The following is an 18985-nucleotide window of genomic DNA, read 5'->3' as shown; positions in this document are numbered from 1 at the left end:
GTATTGGCACAAGGGTGTGGAATACACATTGTGGGCAGAAGATGAGCTGTCACTGGCTAAAGTAAATTCAGGGAGAATTAGAAACTTGCTTAATTCCACATAAATGAAATAATTAGTCAAACAAGACCAATTTGTTAAAATATTGCCAATGGAATTACATATTCTGAAAAGTAGTAGTGTTTGAAAAGTATTCTCTCTTTTCTAATGGAAAACAGTAGAAACAGCAACATTCTTTGGAAGTTGTTGTATAGGTAGCTATCAAGAACATTTGTTCTGAGCATACAAAAATACATTTCACACGAATTAACTTTTAAGCTTGACAGATACTTGCATGTCTTGTTTTAGAGCATAAATGATTGACCAACTTGAAATAAAAGACCACATGTTGTATTTATTGCTAATAAGTCATTTGTCAACCCAGTATTGTGATGTATATTCTCTGCTGTATATTCTCTGCTGTATAAGGTACAAGCTGTACCTAAAATATCCAGTGAATTGATTGATATCTATATGGTATTTTGTGTCAAAAAAGCATTTACGTGCACTTACATGAAAAGATTTGTCAAGAAACAACACATTTGACCAAATCATTTCCGTGAAGAACATGTTTGCCTTTTGAAGTCAGTTAAACATACTATGAGGGTCGGCAATATAGTGTAATTAAGCAAAAAACACACACACACACACACACACATATATATATATATATATATATATATATATATATATATAAAGTTTGGTTACATAACTGAGGAAAACAGCAACCAAGACAGAGACAATATTGGAATATTGGCAAAAATGTACAGACCAGAAGTTTTGATCAAAATATGAGTTTAGAGATGATTCAGATACTTTCTGGATAAAAGTGAAACTATTAATGATATGCCACATTTGGATTTGCAATCAACAAGTGCAAGGAAAAATAATGTAGGAAAAAGTGCAACAGATTCTGGCCCAACTATTGTCTGAGATTTATATTGGAGGAATTGAAAAATGGCAAGCATGACATTAATGACATCATTTACAAAGATCTGAGGAAGTACAAAATTGGGTCCCTATTTCTGATACATAAATTGACTAATAAAAAGAAAACAATAAAAATATAAGTTGCTGGAAATTTCATTGGCACATTTCACTTGCTTGGTACGTTTTTAGCAAATCATCATCGTAGGAATGTCGCATCGTGCTACCAGTTTCTCTTGTATAGGGTAGTCAATCACCATGGTAATAATATACAGTTTTCTGCTTCACACATTAGCAGATATCAAAGACTATGCCATCAGTGCTTCCATAGAGTCCAAAAGAAGTCTTCACTGACAGTTTCAAGTGGACTTGCACAGTTTGATGAAGGCCTCCTGCAGTAGTGGATGAAATGTGCATACATTTTACAACACAATGCAGTCTACAGCTCACAAAAATTTAAGAATCACACAGCAGCTTTATAAACATCGCTAAAAGAACTCTGTAGTGAATAGTGATCAGTTTGATGGCGAAGGAAGGTGTCTTGTTTTCATCTTCCATTTTCTTTTTTTATGAAACCATTCACCAAACATATTAAATGAAATTAGAATTTTGATTCACATAATTCCTTTATCTGTTGATTTTTCTCATGATTGACTACTCACATGGCATAACAATCTTTCATTCACTTATATAAAAACAGCAGATGATGATCAAACCTGCTTTGTACATGCCTAAGTAAAATTTTATAACACCAGTTAAACCCAGTGCACAGTTCACACTTGAGGAGCAAGATCTGGGAGATATATAAACACACACTGACTATGTGTTACTCCCACATTTGTACTCAAATCTTCTGGAATGTAGTACTTGAAAGCACTACACTTTTTGGGAAGTTACATCTGTATTATGTCCAAAATGTAGAATCACTTTTGCACAGTTACTTCTGTATTAAGTCAACAAATGTAGAATCAACTGCACTTTTATCTGAAACAGAAAAAAAGTCTGGTAAACACATGGAAAGATGAGAGATGTAAGTTTTAAATGACATTTGGCAGAACCAAACAGAATGTAGATTTTATTCTGTGTCAGTTTTTGCATAGACTAATTCAAACACCAAACTTCATCTTAATTAACAAATGATTGGACAAAAAATTGTTGAAACTGAAGATGTGGTCATTTGAAAATAAGTAAAAAAAGATGAAAAATGTTTTTAAAAATGAGATATTTCTTAAATTAATCATGGACTTAGTGATGAAAAATTTTGTCAACTTAGAAAATAAACTATCTGCAACCACCAACAGAAGAGAGCAGTTTCAGAGAAGCAATTTCAGAGAAGCAATAGTGTGTGTGTGTGTGTGTGTGTGTGTGTGTGTGTGTGTGTGTGTGTGTGTGAAAATGACTAAGAACACCAATGATTTGTTCATCACTATTGCACTTGAGAAGCATATAGGTAAATGTGACTGATACTGACATAAGCTGTTTTGCAGGACTCAGGCTATTAAGTGGCCCAAAACCCTGGCCCATAATAATCAAATACCATGTGTGCTTCTCTAGAAGAGGAAATTTGCCAAGATAGGAACTACCGTCAGGGGATACCTTTACATTCAAAAGGCTAAAATTATTGAACTTTTCAATCTCTCAGAATAATATTGCAGACCGCAGAAGGACAGAAATCAATAATGAATATTTCTCAACTAAAAGATATTATATGAAATCTTGTCAGACAAAAAGATTAACACCTTAGTTTTTTGTACACTGTATTTTTTTATGAGTTTACTCAATTGTTATACTACATGTATTGCTAATTATTATTTAAGTTTTTATGTTTGTACATGTGTCAGTCTAGTTAGTACTGACCTATTATATTATCAAAAATTTACTCAATCTATACCTACTATCTTTATCTTACATTTTTCAATTTCCTCACTACTATTGCCTACTTCTTTAACAAATATAATTTGTGTTATCTGTTACAAGTTAATTAATGTTTTTCTTTGCTTTATCTCTTGTAGCAGCAACTTATTATTCCAGTGACACTTATTTTTGAATCCTTTAATCAGTTACATTAAAGCCTTTTCCTCCGCCACTCCTCAATTACTGCTTAAGGCAGATATAAAACTTCAAGAAACACCTATAAACCCCACCTTGTTGAGAATTACACCTTTCCATTAAATGGCCCATTCCTTTGAGATACTTTCTATTAGCCAGCCCATCATTTACCAATGGTGGCAGATGGTCATGGTATAGAGCCAGGATAATGGTAACTTTGGTCACCCCCGCAGAATGTGTACTGCAGCAAATAAAGACCTTTGTCTCACTTCTAGTCAGCAACTAGAGGCGGCAGAGTTCAGCCTTCATGTGGCCACAGTGTGACATGTGTGTGACTTACTTTTTGCTCATGTCAACATGCAATCGTTAGCAGCTCATTCTGATGAGTTTTAGAACTTGTTCCACCTGTTGAATTACCAAGTATTCTTCTGTGGCTCAAACCAAAAATCTACTCGGATTCTGTCTGGCTCACAGGTTATACACTTCTAAGGGTTTGTATGCAGCATAACTCATCATGGGAGTAGTGTGGGTGCATATGTTTGATCTGATCTCAAACCAAAAATACAAAGTATGTCAGATGCAAATGATAGAAGAGAAGCAGAGTTCCTATTTCTGGGGGAATGAATCTGATCGGAAATTTTTAATTACAGTAATCTACAACAAACTGCCCAATATCAGTACAATATTATCCTTCCCTCACGTCACAGTATGAGCATTTGATTATTATAGGATAGTCCTTCAGTTAAAAAATCTTTGTGTTCCATTATAATAATATCTCTGGATCCAACCCATCAACTGTCACACAACCACACTCTTATACATATAATATCATCAAATACCCCAGATAATGTAATTTGCACCAGACAGATTTCTGCTCCAGGCTTTTCTACACATGATGTACTCAACACACACCACCAGAGAAAAGTCTCGCCTAATAACATTCAGAAAAATTAAAACTGGTTACCCATGATTCCCTACAACAGGACTATTCAGACATGTGATAGTAGGATACAAGCAGTGAGTCAATATTAGATGGAACTGGTCAGTGGCACACTTTTATTTTTGGTTTATACCATGATACATACAATAAAGTCACCACCAAATCTAGTAACATTTTTTGCACAACATTAATTTCAGATTTTCATTTATGTTCTCAAAGATATTAAAGTGTAATTTGTTTATATACAAATGTAAAAAATATGCAATGAAGAGTTGTTTTGGGTGAAATATTGTAATACTAAAATTTGTCAAACATATTTTATAATTTGAAAACTAATAATGTTAATTATTGTTAGTTTTAATGTTTATTGCAATTACTTTCAGCATTAATTTTCTGAATTATGACAGCAAACTCTAAATTATACTCAGAGAAAACTTTTTATACTGTCAAATGACATTTTTGTATAGCAAGCTATATCTCTGATCAGTTTCCTTTTTTGTGCATTGCAGTAGTTGTGAGGAGAGTGTATTGTGAGCTGCTGTTGTGTTAGGGTGGACATATTTGCTGGGAAGTTTTTTATCTCAAGTTTATGTATACTGTGAACTGTTCTTCAAAAGACCTTATTAAAATGTTAAAAAATCTTGCAATGTTTCATTTTTAATATTAACGTACATCAGAAAACATGATCTTGTATGTCTCCTCTTAAAGCAGGAAATTCACCTCAAGACATACTGAATCAACCAGATATATTGAGAAAACAACTAGATTTATTGAGAAAACTGTGATCAAGAGAAAAAGGTAAGTAGCAGACAATTTTCAAAAGTTTTAAGAATCATTGTACTATCACACAATGGCTAGGCACAACTCTTTCATTTTCTCGTGGTATTGAGAATAACTTGAACAAATCGTACCACTGTTTCCAGTGGTGTTTGCTGAACATTATTAAATCTCAGTATTTTTATGCAGTTGTGAAAGAGTAGGTCAAATACTCCATGGCTGACCATGGAACTATTTCAGATAATGAATTAAAGATACTCTTCATATAGAATATTCAAGCAAAATCAACACCTGAACCATACAAAGTATACAGCAAGCTGCAGAAGAAATTGAAGCAAACATATGCAATGCTAAATTACACTTTCCCACTCTGCTATAAGCAGCAAGTTGAATCCTGGAGTGCTGAGGAAACAACTGCACAGTTTCAATATGGGAAAGGCAAAATATGCAGCTGTTTTCAAGCTTCTGCAAATGAATTAAATTATTTAGTCCCAAAAGTAGTCTACTCTCAACTTGCAATGAATTATCAGCCACAAGATAGCACTTTCTATACAGAAGTGTTTTTCTTAAAACATGTTTATACAAACAAAGTATAGAGAGCAAATGTCAAAAGTTCTTCTGAGGCATTATGTGATGATGGAGTGAGAGTAAGTATGATTAAAAATATTGCCAGTACCATTATTTCAGTTCTCACAGACAATGTAAATATGTCTCTTGACAGCAATACATATTTTCCTGATTGGAACTAAAGCTTAATTCAGCCAATACCAAAGAATGAGCACCCAAAATCACCAGGCATCTATAGGCCAATCAGTCTATTACCTGTGGTACCTACAGCCTTGTAGTGCATTGTTCATAAATGACTGAAGGATTACCTTTAAACTTATGACATCCATGACAACATCATCAGGCTTTTGAAGAAATCATTGCACAGCAATTTCATTAATCATAGTGACTGACATGAAACATGCCACGGACAGAGGTGAAGTATCGATTCTGACACAGCTCTATTTCAGAAAACCATTTGATACTGTTGATTTGGACATATTACTTATGGAAATGGAAAAAATCTGAATTCAAACAGTCCAACACTGTGCTTCAGCAGCTACCTCAGAAACTGATGTCAACAAGTTATCTTTGGGTCATAGAAGTTATCACAAAGAGAAGTGCTTCCTAGAATCTCCAAGTCCAGTGTTCGAACATTGTTTTTCTCCCTATATATCAATTATATTTTATACATGACTCATTCTTATATGCTGATGACACACAGTTGTATCTAAGTACCCATCATAAGGACATTGCTACTGCCATATCAGATATGAATGTTGACCTTTCCTCACTATCACAAAGGGCACAGAATCTTGGTCTTAAATCCTCATATCACACTGAAAGTTGATCAATGGACATTTTTGTGAAACAGTTCCTCCAATTAATTTTAATGGTATTCAATTATTTTATCAAAGATAAACTAGAGATATTGGTAAAATCTTGGGTGAGCATTTAAATTGGCCAGAATAGACTGTTGCAGCATACAGGAAATCCTTCTCTCCCCTACATGCAATACAAAATTTGGAAACACATTCTTCCCTCAAATTAAACAAAAGTTTGTATACACTTTAGTCATACCAGATCTCTACTACTGTGACGCAGTTCAACATTGCACAAACAGCAAAAACTCCAGATGACCTGAGCTAGCTATTAATGCTTATGTAAGATGTGTGTGTAACATTTGGTTATTTGACTATGTTAGTCCTTTGTATGCTCAATTAGGCTGGATGTGACCAGATAGGAAATGTGATTTTCACAATCAGTTTACTTCATCAGTTTCTTAGTCATCAAGTCGCCAGTACCTCTCCCCAAATATCAAATATCTATCATCATTCCATAACTGCAATAATATATTAAATACATCCAGCCACTTGGCTGTACCTTAGCATAACACCAAATCATTCTTCATCTCCTCCTCCATTTCAGCCATGTGACTGTGGGACGAACTATCTGGTAACCTGTGTTTTATCCAAAACCACTCCACATTTAAGAGTAAATTAAAGCTTTCTCTGTTATCATTTGTGTAGTTTCCTTCTCAGCACACGCCAGCTGTTTTCCTTTTGTCCAGCAGGAAATCATTATCTCTGCCACACTAAACTATCCATGGTCCGCTTGTCTCTTTCTATTTTGTTTTCTTCTTTCCACCTCATCTAATAATCTTATTCTAGTATTATATTCAACTCTCTTCCCCTGGCCATGTAACAAAGCAGGCGGATCCTTTCCTGCTGTTATGTTTTTCTTGCCCCCAAAATTAATATCAATTTTTTCCAAATTTTGTGATATCTCCAACATGCTCATTCACATGGCTTGTAGACAGTACCAAAATTCCCAAATATTGACCCAGGGCTTATCCAATGTAACTTTATTATCTATTACATTCTTTTGGTTATCAAGAGTTAATCAGCACATTAGTTTGCCTGAAAACTGTGCTAATTACAAAACATCAATAATTTCAGATTTTGTTGTTACTGTTCATTTGTAAACATATACCGGATTATTAACTTCCCGATATAGCAGATGAAAACGGCATGTAAATAACTATCGCATTGTACACCTAGTGATGAATATGTGATGAAAATACATTAGCAAGATTTGCACTCATTTAATTCCAGAGCAATTAACATCTTTAGTTCAGACATTGTTACTTAAAGATAATCCCATATTTAGACAAACTAGATAGCTTAATTCAATATAAATTATTGTTATATGTAAAAGTTCTCATTCAAATGAATCTTTTTTTTTTAATTTATGAAAATACAACAAACAACAACAGCTAAATTCAAGTTCAGTTATTATAAACTTAAAAAAGGGGCAGGGGGGAAGCCATTTAAAGTCTGTCTGCAGTGAATTTGGATGGAGCAACACCTATGTCCGAAAATACGGGATGATGTACTGCAGATGATGCAGTACAAATTATGAGTCATGAAATGTATTGTGTTTTATCTAAATTTCATGTCCAGGAGTTCAAGCCATGATTCAGTGATAGTTTTAAATTATTAATTGGACTGTGGACATGTAATTAGTATCATGGATTGTATCAAACTTTAATCATGGTTATCACCTACTGTGACAATAGCGTCAGACTGAACTATTGTTTCCAATAGTTACTTGCTGTGCAAATCATCTTCATACTGATATGACTTTCAGTCTTCAAGGACAGTGATTTAAGAGTATAATTCTGAGACTGCGTATTTATATATGTTTGCCATATATGAACCTTTGTGTCACTTCAGTGTTATAATACTGCTCTCAAGCAATCACATTATAGTCATCAACTGAGTGTAGTACGTGGCTAACTGATTATCTATGTGTAGTTTAAGTAAATGAGACTGGATCTGGCTCTGGATCTAGCTCATTCAGTACTCAAAGTGCAATTAAAGTGTCTGAACTGTAATCTCAGTTTGGATCATATAATTTAAAATGGCCTACTTTCAAACTTTTCAGTCAGATTTGACAGAGTCGCAACTACCAAGGACATATTTGAACAGGTAACAGTTATGCTGCAACCAGTCAACTTCTTGTCCAAATCAGATTAATTTGTTGCCCAAGACAGCAATGTGAGTTTGCTATCATGCTCAGCAAACTACTGCAGCATGATTCTGGCCTTGTGACATGGATAGTTTGTGATATAATTCTTTTGAATTCACCATTCTCCTCATAAACATGAGATCAGTTGTGACCATTTGATCTGTTCCAAAGTGACGGCTTCAGATGAAAACTCCTGTGTAAACTATAACCAAAATGCAATGTAAGAAAAGTTGGTTCTGGTGTAACATAAACACTTTTGGCCACTACATAAAATTGCCTGAAGTTTTCCATCGATCACCACATTGACCTTTTTAGTTGTAATTACTTTATCAGCTTTCTTATTGGGATTAAAGTGTTCATATTTTGTTTCTCTTTTAGAAATTATACACCAATTTACTATCATATATTGGAACTCACCTCAATTTCTTATTCACAGTGCCATAACAGTTTTTGTGGAGGATAACTTCCATGACCCAAACCCCCAAAGCCTGATTTGAGTGCACTGCTCATCTTAGTTTTAATGTTTTAACTACTATAAGTTAATAAAAACATCATTGAAGCTACACTGATGACTCTCATAGTACAATGCCTAGACACAATCCAATTTTAGTTTGGTAATCCTGTGATCACACAGAATTCTTTGATATACATCACAATAATATTCCATTTGATTTTTATTTTGTTATTTTGCTAGAGTTTTCCTTTTTTAGTCAGTTTTTGGCCCTCCCACCCCTCTCAACTAGTTGAATAAACATGTCATAAACATGATTTTCATGTGAACAAAATTGGTAATTGTGAGGGATTTCCAATATCATTTGGATGCACGAAATAATTTGTGTAATTCACCATCACCATACCTTAAATTAAATGAAACTGAATTTGATTCATACAGCACTTTGTAACCCTGGCCTTAGGCTTGTTTGATGCCATGGGGATGACATTATAAGCCACCAGAATAAAAGCAGCAGTCTCATCTGAAGGTGAGGCGTTGTGTGGGCAGTTGTGGGGAGAGTCTTGACATGATTTTGATGGGTGTAGCAAGCAGACCATATATGTGCATGTTTTCCAAATGGAAATGTATTGTTTTTGCCTAATTCTGGAAATACCAAAGAAGCAAAATATTTCAGTGTATCATACTTGTGTTGTTGTTGTTGTTGTTGTTGTTGTTGTTGTACTCATTATGCATTGTCTTTGATTGTTACCTATAAAACCAAATTCACCTCAACAATAAAATGTATCCACTGACCTGCAACCCTGGATAACCAACATTCACAAGATAAGTATATCTCCTGGTGGGGGGGTTCACATTTTATAAACAATAGTTAGATCCCAAGTTATCCTGCTGGAAGATGTCACTACCATTTGCTAATACATCAGGCATGAAGGGATGTAGGTAGAATGCAGTAATGTTCACGTAGTCCACAGCTGTCATGGTGCCTTTGACTTCTACGACAGGTCCAGTCAAAGCCCAGGTGAATGTTCCCCATAGCATTGAGCAGTCATTCACCTGCATGATGGCAATCCAAAGACAAACATGACCTGACGTAACAAAGTATATTCATCCAATCAGGTGACAGGTTTCCAGTGTGCTACGGTCCAATCTCGATGATCCCATGTCAGCTGCAATCAAAACTGATGAACATGGGAAGACAAAGGACCATCTGCTGTGTGGCCTCCTGTTAAAATCAATGTGCACTGAATGGTGTGCTCTGAAACACTTGGGCCTGCACTAGTGTTGCATTCTGTCCTCATATCTGCCACAGAACACTGCCTATACTGCATTACAGAACAGGCAAGCCTCTGACCTCCACATTTTGTGATTAGACATGGACAATAGACATCCAACACCTCACCTCCTTGTAGTCTCCCCATCATTGCTAGATGGATTCCCCATTTGTCTCTGCTGTATTCATATATTTTCCTTAGTGAGTCATATGTCGGCACTGCCACTAAATGGCATTCAGTTTCACACTTTGCTTTGGTCATAATGTTTCATCTCATCAGTGCATATTGCTCATGTACTATACAAATTGTGACTCACTAAAAATGTCTCATTAGACACAAGAGAAGGCCTTAAGCTTGTCAGGTGAAATAGATGCATAAAATAACAAATTTTTCAATGAAATTTACATTTATTGTGTTGAAGGAGTTCATGCATGGTACTCTAAAATGTCATAACATGCCCTTACAGCCAATACAGCTACTCTCATTGTTCTACACTTTCTTTAGCATGTCATATTTCAGACAAAGAAAAATGTACAAAGATTTGAAACATGCTACTTTCTGAAATAGTTCTATTCAACAGTTGTTTTTCTTTTCAAATGGATAAATGTTTATACATATAAACAATAAAACAATGGGAAGATGTCATACTTTCAGTGTACAAAATACTTGTTAATGTCTCTCACACTTGCTGCAATCGCAGATTACTCTTAGCCTCAAGATTAAACTAGTTTCTGCACTCTTTCTTTCCTCCCTCTTTTATAATTTCTGTCTTACATTTCCCTCTCCTCTTCTGTTAAAATAAAGAGATACATTTATTACTGACTTGGGGGATTTGTGTAGGTTTGACTTGGGAGTTTGTTCACCTAACATTGAGGTGCATGTGTTGTGTGAAGGATTAAAACTATTATGATACAAGGTCAAACTCAAAGAGACTAATGACTGTACTGAATAGTCATACTTTTAGATTTAACTGTGAATGATTTCTAAGGAAAAAATTGCTTTAAGACATGTAAAATACTGTTCATCATATTCTAAACATCCTTACTCAGAAGGAAGGAGAGATCATGATTTAGTGAGTCTTTTTGTGTATATTTGTGTGTTAACTAAATCAGAGAACCATTACTTTCATTTATAAAATAATGGAACATCCTTGGTGAAATATGAATAATAGGAGTGCCAGTAACAATGTACCATATAAATCAGGCATGAATAGTCTATAGGCACATCAAAGGGACTAAAAACACTACTAAACTTTTGAACAATGTCCTAAGTTTCGGTATTTGCTTTTAGTCAGATGAGTTGGTTTCCACTGTAGGAATTTGGAGGAGGAGAGCAGTTTTTAATGGAGGCTCGAAGTTGGCTTTTGGTTGGTTTCTGGTTGGAGGGGTTGGTGGTTCAATGCTGGCTTATGGTCAGTTTTGGTTAAGAGGGTTGACAGGCCTTTGCCTGATAGATATCAGCATTTTCAGTCTCATCTATTTGCCTATCAGCTACTCAACACCTCACCTACATGGTGAATAATTTTCCTTATATAGTATAAACAGACGTGCACTCCAGCCTTGGTAGTATACATTTAGGTGCCTGAGTGGTTGTGTGTGTGAATATGTGTACTTTTAGTTAGAAGACGAGCCAGAGCTCAAAAGCTAGAGGATAATGTTTTCTGTTAATGCCTAATTTTCTAAAAATAAATTTGTGATGAAAACTACGTTCTTCACACTTACTTCTGCAGATCACAGCTTAATGCTGTTGAAGTGGCACAATATCTCAAAATAGCTATGGCTCCTCATTACTTTGATTAAGTCGTTCATTCATTCATTCATATTGCATAAGTTGTTGGTTTTAGCAACCTTCAGGAATATGGAATTTATTAAGAAACACATTAGTATTAATTATTATCAGCTGCTTCTTAGTTGTACAATAACTAAAATCAGTAATTTTGGGCTGCTTATCTGATACTAATCTGGTGCATTGATTTCAGTAATTTCTTCTCAAAAGGACTAGAGCAGATCATCTTACTAAAAGCATAGAAAATAATCCATAGTGATAATAAAATGGATTAGAGATAACCAGTAAGTTGATAGTTGTCCTGTCATCTGTACAAATGAAATAGTTCAAAATGGCACTTACCATAGTGTAATTGGATACCTGATGGGTAAGACATAAGGTGTTAGTAAATGTGCATGCCATCACAATATCAAGGGAAGAAATACAGGGTAGCCCATATCTGAAGTTATACTGGCTTTAGACCTTTCATGGGCCACTGTTTTAAGTGTCTGAGGGGTGAAACTACAACTGCCAGGGTTAACTGTCATCATTAGCAATGTATGAATGATGGAAGTCACATTCAGCTAATATGAACCGTAACAGCTCGATAGATGGACCACAATATGAAAGATCACTCAGTGATTAAGAGCTTGATAACTGCAACATGTGACTTGTCATACTATTCTCACAGAATAGAATAAAAATTAAGAAGGTGAAATCCAGAATAGAATAAGAACTATGAAGGCGAAATTCAGAACTATCACATAGCCTACTTCTTTTAATATGATCAAATGGACCCTCTAGCTTAATGTTGCTGCTCTACAGACAGATCATTATTAACAATGTCACATGCTCTCACTCTATGAGACACTCCAGAGAGTTTTCAGTTGTAAACTCACATCTTTAGTGCACATTCTGGTGATCAGAAACTGTATGTCATCACATTTCTTCCTGGTGACAGGTAAATACTGATGATGGAAATTTTCTAACCAACAGGATTAAAACCTACTATTTCCAGGCTGAACACCACACCAGTGTGTGACAGCAAGTGGATTGACACACATATAAAAGAATATATATGGTGAATGAAATTTATAATGAACCAAATGCCAACATAAAATTTAATCTGTTCCATATCATTATTTGAAAATAGCTTTTGGCATAAGCATATCAGAAAGGACACTAAACAGCCACGTAAAAACCCATGGAAAAGGGAATTGTGTACATTGACAAGAATGAGTAGAGATCCTGCAGTAGTTGCACACTACAAAATTGCTCAAAATTACTAAGAGCAGTTATTTAAAAATCAAGGAACATGCACATAATGTCAGAAATCAGTAATTCCAGCAGAAGATTTAAGGCTACATGGAATGTGGTGAAACAAGAGACAGGACAACCAGCCACAGAACAGGATAATAACTCCCTGTTCTGCACTCATAGGTAGCACAGTGTGCCTAGTATACATCCACCGCGGTGCTCGGGGGCCACATCACAGTTGTGACACCTTAGGATGGGCTTCTGAGAGCCTGAAACCGGCCATGAAAATAAAATAAATTTACAACTGAAGTGGTATTTTCAACATTTAGGATAATAAGTGAATGGAAGGGCTGTAAACGATGAGTCTCGGATATGAAATATATATAATCATTTCTTAAATATATATAATCTTTTCTTAATTACATTAGAAAGTATAAGGAGAAACACTTTAAGAGAAATTAAACACAGCAATATGCTGAAAAAGATACTCTCATAAAATTCAGACATATGAATGTATCACCAACTCCTCACTCTGAAATTAAGAAAATCATAAATTCTGTCAAACATAAAAGCTCATCTGGTTTTTACGGTGCTTCCAGTAGATTACTAAATATCTGTTACTGTATAATAAACCCTGTCATTTTTGAAATATGTTATGCATCAGTTACTTAAGGCATTTTTCCAGAGAGATTGAAATATGCCATTGTGAAACCCATCTGTGAGAATGGTGATAGTCAATAACTATCAACCTGCTTCATTACTGACATCATTTTCCAAAATTGTTGAGATGGTGATGTATTCTAGGTTGCTGTCCTAATTGAGGAACAACAAATGAAAGTTTGGATTCCAGAAGAGTGCCCTGCTGAGAATGCCATTTGTATATTCACTCAACAAATTCTAAAAGTCTTAAATAATAAAATAACTCCGGTTGGTATTTTCTGTGGCCTACCTAAATCATTTGACTTTGTGAATCACAGCATTCTCCAAGATAAATGAAAGTTTTATGGGACTGATGGTATATCCAACCAGTTGATAATGTTTTATTTGCCTAAAAGAATGCAGAAAGTTGTGCTTAGTAATTCAACCATTATAGTCCCGAGACATTATTCTGACTAGGGAGAAACCGTGTGGGTTCCTCCAAGACTCAGTCTTAGGTGCAGAATTGGTTCTTTTTGTAGATGACACTAGCATTGTAATCAGTCTGAGCATACATACAGAAACAGAAGAAATGGTAGACAAAGTTCTTAAAAGTGTCATTGACTGTTTTCTGCGATTGGCCACACCCTCATTTTTAAAAAGACACAACATATTCAGTTCTGCACATCTAGGGTTACCACACCGATGATAAGTATAAGACATGGTGAGGAAACAGTAAATAGGGTAGAAACTTCAAAATTCTAAGGTCTACATAACGATGAGAATTTAAACTGGAAAAAGCACATTTTGGAATTCCTAAAACAACTTAGTTTGGCCACATTTGCACTTAGAAACATTGCAACTTTTGGGGAGAGACAAATCAGTAAGTTTACATATGTTGCATATTTTCATTCATATGGAATAATGTTCTTGGGTAACTCATCTTTAAGAAAGAAAGACTTCATTGCTCAAAAATGTGCTGTAAGAGGGTTGCCACAAGTTCTGGAAATCATGGAATATCAGGGAATTTCAAACATATCAGGGAAATTTGGAAAAAAACAATGGAAAAATGTAGTTTTTGTCTCAGTAGATGAAACGGTTTGTTTACCGAGGTGTAATGCATCGTTGCTGGCTGGGTGCAGCTGAGAACGTATGCACTTTCCTACTCCCTCATTGCCTTCCTACCAATCCCTTCAGCTTGCAGTCACTGCTGCCACCACTTCTTGCACAAACCTAGCAGCTGCCAACGAGACGCAGGGAGGCGTGAGGAGTGGTCTGTTTGGATCTAATTCCAGAGACTGTAGATGCAGCTGCTGAAGACTGCAGTCACGTGTCCATGAGCTGTGTTTGAGTGCTTGTGTAAATGTGTGTGTGCTCTCATTTTCTGACAAAGGCTACGACCAAAAATTTAGTGATGAGAGTGTGATTGTCTTTCGTACATGCCTGTCTGCAGCTCAGCAGAACTGTGACAATGTCATTTGACATAAAATGCTCATTTCTTTATCAGTTTTCTCTACAAAAACATATTCCACTTCCCCCTCTTTAGTAACCACTCCAGTTTCTTCATCATATTTCCACTCCGTAGACAACCCCATAACTGTTATGGCACCAGTAATAAAATTCAGTTTTACTGAAACAATGTTACTGCATGGCAGATCAACAACCACATTACTCGCTGCAAAACTGACTGACAACCAACTGCCTGCTTGCTGTATACAATGTCAAAGCAACAAGAAAGCTGCACACGTACAGCAGTGTCAAGTCAAAAACAGCATTACACTGAGGCAAGAATTGTGTAATTCATTGGCCACGTAGTGACCACCCCTGTACTATAGGATAGAAGAGCATGGAAATTTAAATCCATTCTTCGAAAACATTTTACAGTAATATGAACTATTTTGCTGATTTCAGTGTACTTCATAGCTTACGGTAAACCTACTAAGTAATTAATAGGTTTCTAGCACCTATTATCATATTGAAACTGGAATTTTGTAACTTATTAGGTGTAATTAATAGTCAGACCATCCCTATCCACTAACATAACAGCAGGTAGTATTGGGTATTGTTTATACGTTAATAAGTTGGTTACAAATGTAATAATTACCAAAGTCACAATAAATTAAATAAATAATTGTCATTCTTTCACCCCACATATATGGTAAAGAAAAATCATCTGGTTCTATATTTTTGGTTTTGCCACATGGAAGTGTTACATATATGAATATGATTTCCCATTCAGTCTTTCACTTTGTGCTGTAGGAGACTTAAAGGACAATTTATAAAAATCCAGTACATGACAAATAATGTATTCCACTCTCCCATATCTGCTGGGAGGTGATAATAATTTATTGTAAAGCTTGTAATTACTGCATTGGCTACCAATGTGGTAACAATGTGTAATATTAGGGGAATAACTGCAAGTCACTGTGAATTTGCTATAACTACCAATTATGTGCAGGTGTCACTTCACAGTTTGTACATGAAGTTTGTGCTTGATATGGCTATTAGAGGCCACGCAGCCTTCTAATACAACAGCAATTGCATGCGTGGCCTGCCAGCTGCACTCCCTGTTGGGACTAAGAGCACAAGGCTCCACCACTCACTTGTGTATTGCTATTATATTGTATCTTGTCTTCCATGTGTGTATACTGTTCAAGCAATAAATTACAGTGTTCTTGGGTTGGAACAGAAACGCTGTGTCTCTTTCACCCAGATCATGAAAGTCTGTGAAATACATATTTTACATTACAATGGCATTGTTACAATGCAAATATAATTTCAACATGGTAATATTATGTTGATACGTACCCAGTTTATAACATAAACCCTCAAAGTGAGCAATGGTCACAAAGAAAAATTATACATTTTTTAACACTGTATTGCTTATGAGTTTACTATTGATATCATTTCGATGAAACACAAAAATTTTTGGTTTCAGCTCAGAAGAGACAGTTGAATATCTCCCAGAATTACTGGCTGAGAGAGAGAGAGAGAGAGAGAGAGAGAGAGAGAGAGAGAGAGAGAGAGAGAGAGAGAGTACATTTTCAGCATTCCTTGAAAGAAAACATTCATGCAGTTTATGCTCATTAAATGAAGTATCTTTTCTGCTGTTAGTGTCATGAGACATTTTACACGATTTATAATTTTTGTTTTAATGCTGACCCAATGATACCATCAAATACCATTGAAAATGATATGAGATCATGAAAATTGGACCATAAATCAATGGAAAAGTGTTCCCTTGTCATATGAACCTCGATTCTTGTTTAATAAGATTGATGGTCACATCCAGATATGCCATCATCCAGGCAAATGTCTGCTCGAAACATGTACCATGCCACAGATGCAGTCCTGTTGCAGCAGTACCATTATAAGGGACATTCACCTGAGCTTCTATAGGATCTATGGCAGTAATCAAAGGCTCCATGACAGCTGTGGATTACACGAACATTATTACCAACCACCTGCATCCCTTTATGCTTCATCTCTTCCCTGACAGAAAAGATGTCTGTCAGCAGGATAACTGGCTGTGATTCAAGGCCAGGATCATACTACAGTGGTTTGAGGAGAATTATAGTGAACTCATGTTGATCACTTGGCCACCAAATTTGCATGATCTGAACCAAATGGACTGCATCAGGGATACCATCAAGTGCTAGTTCCACACCCACAAACCACCAGCCTCTAATTTACAGAAATTGTATGGCATTTGCATAGAAATATATGGTGCTGTATACCCCCAGGAATCTACAAAGGATTTGTTGAATCCATGCCACAAAGAATTTCTGCTGTATTGCATTCCAAAGGTGGACCAATACGCTGCTAAGCAGGCAGTCACAATGTTTTAGCTCATAGCATACATGAATTTGGTTGCTCAACTTTAAATATTCATTGGCGGCATGATTCCTTTTGAATTTATTTATTTTTTTACATTTTTTGTTGATTCACACGGACCAAGACTTACCTGCAGTCAGAAGTTTTGCGAAACGATTAATTCCATTTGTTGCATCTGCCTGTAGCTTGGTACTTTTTTTGTCTTGTGGACCACAAATACTCAGAATAACAGGCAGGAAAATCAGGCCATGAAACAATCCATATGCAACAACACCAGCAAACAACTGTAAAACAAAAGGCTTCCTCAAATTACACATCTAATTATTCTTTCAAAATTTTGCAGATTATGGAAATGTACATAAATGTTAAGACTTCCCACAGTTTTCAATGAGGAACACAGTCAATAATGATTTTTCTCCACCATAAGATATAACATACATCTGGTGTACATTTAATTCTTTTTGAAAATTTTAACTTGATCTTGCAAGAACAGCCCTTGTGTTTTTAGATTATCATCAAATGGGGTGTCCATCATTATGTGAAATTAATTTTGAGGCACTGAAAACAATTTAGGGTCATCTGAATGTTGCAAAACATACACAACTGGACTCGTCATTATTTAAATCAAGTTTATATAACGAAAATATGAGATTTCATTATTCCACTGCCTTAAGTTTGTGTAATCAGCATTGATCTACCACATTAGTCATCAAAAACAGTAAGTTGAGATGTGATTTGTTCTTTTCTTCTCATACTTAATTATTTGGCAGGGAAATCAGTTAACACTCCACTGGTTTGTGGTCTGATCTGGAACATCTATGTCTCTGCTTTCATTACAAAAGAGCCCATCACCTCTTTCAAGTGGCTGATGTATAGTAGTATTCTAAGACTACAAATATTCTGGTCCTCATGGCCACATGCACTTGTTGTGCTAGAAGGTTGAAGCACATCTGATTCTAATTATTCCTACTGAAACATTATTGTACAGCTATGAAAGCTTATGAAATACTGAAATACACCTAAAAATTTGTAGCTTATTTGGTAGCCGAATTCTATTATTCCACATGTATACCATAATTTATTTGAGTATCTCACAGTTTTAAAGTAGTCTTAATGGAAATAAAATGGGATAATAACAACAACAAAAAAACTGACAAAGCATAACAGTTAAATAAGTTGAATGTCTAAAATTGTTCCAGTTATTCCTAACAAGGTATCAGGATTTTAACAGCATAGAGAGCAAAAAAGCCTTATCTTAAGCTAGAAAAGGGTTCACTAATGTAAGATCAACCCAGCAGGACACACTATCCAGTGAACCTTACATTCCAGTATTTTTACTGTTTGTTTTTGGCATCTCTTGGTGAATTGCCACATTGCACGAACAATGTTGTGAGAAATGGACATGTGAAGTTAGAGTGGAAAGTATTTAAGGAGGTGTGTAAAAATTGCTGTAGAACAGAACTA

General features: G+C 35.4%; 1 protein-coding gene across 1 annotated transcript in view; it reads right to left on the bottom strand.

The window, feature by feature from the left end:
* Window positions 1-780: 780 nt before the first annotated feature.
* LOC126471053 (patched domain-containing protein 3-like) overlaps window positions 781-18985 on the bottom strand; it is a 630102-nt gene continuing 611897 nt past the window's right edge. The window contains exons 17-18 of the mRNA XM_050099121.1: window positions 17652-17805; window positions 781-1947 (exon numbers count right to left, since the gene is read on the bottom strand). Coding sequence (XP_049955078.1) covers window positions 1901-1947; window positions 17652-17805 — 201 coding nt within the window. The 3' untranslated portion in view covers window positions 781-1900. The remainder of the gene's footprint in view (window positions 1948-17651; window positions 17806-18985) is intronic.

The sequence above is a fragment of the Schistocerca serialis genome, chromosome 3 (genome assembly GCF_023864345.2).
Source record: "Schistocerca serialis cubense isolate TAMUIC-IGC-003099 chromosome 3, iqSchSeri2.2, whole genome shotgun sequence".
NCBI classification, from domain to species: Eukaryota; Metazoa; Arthropoda; class Insecta; order Orthoptera; family Acrididae; genus Schistocerca; species Schistocerca serialis.
Note: the sequence above shows the minus strand (reverse complement) of the source record. Positions and strands in the feature narration are given on the sequence as shown.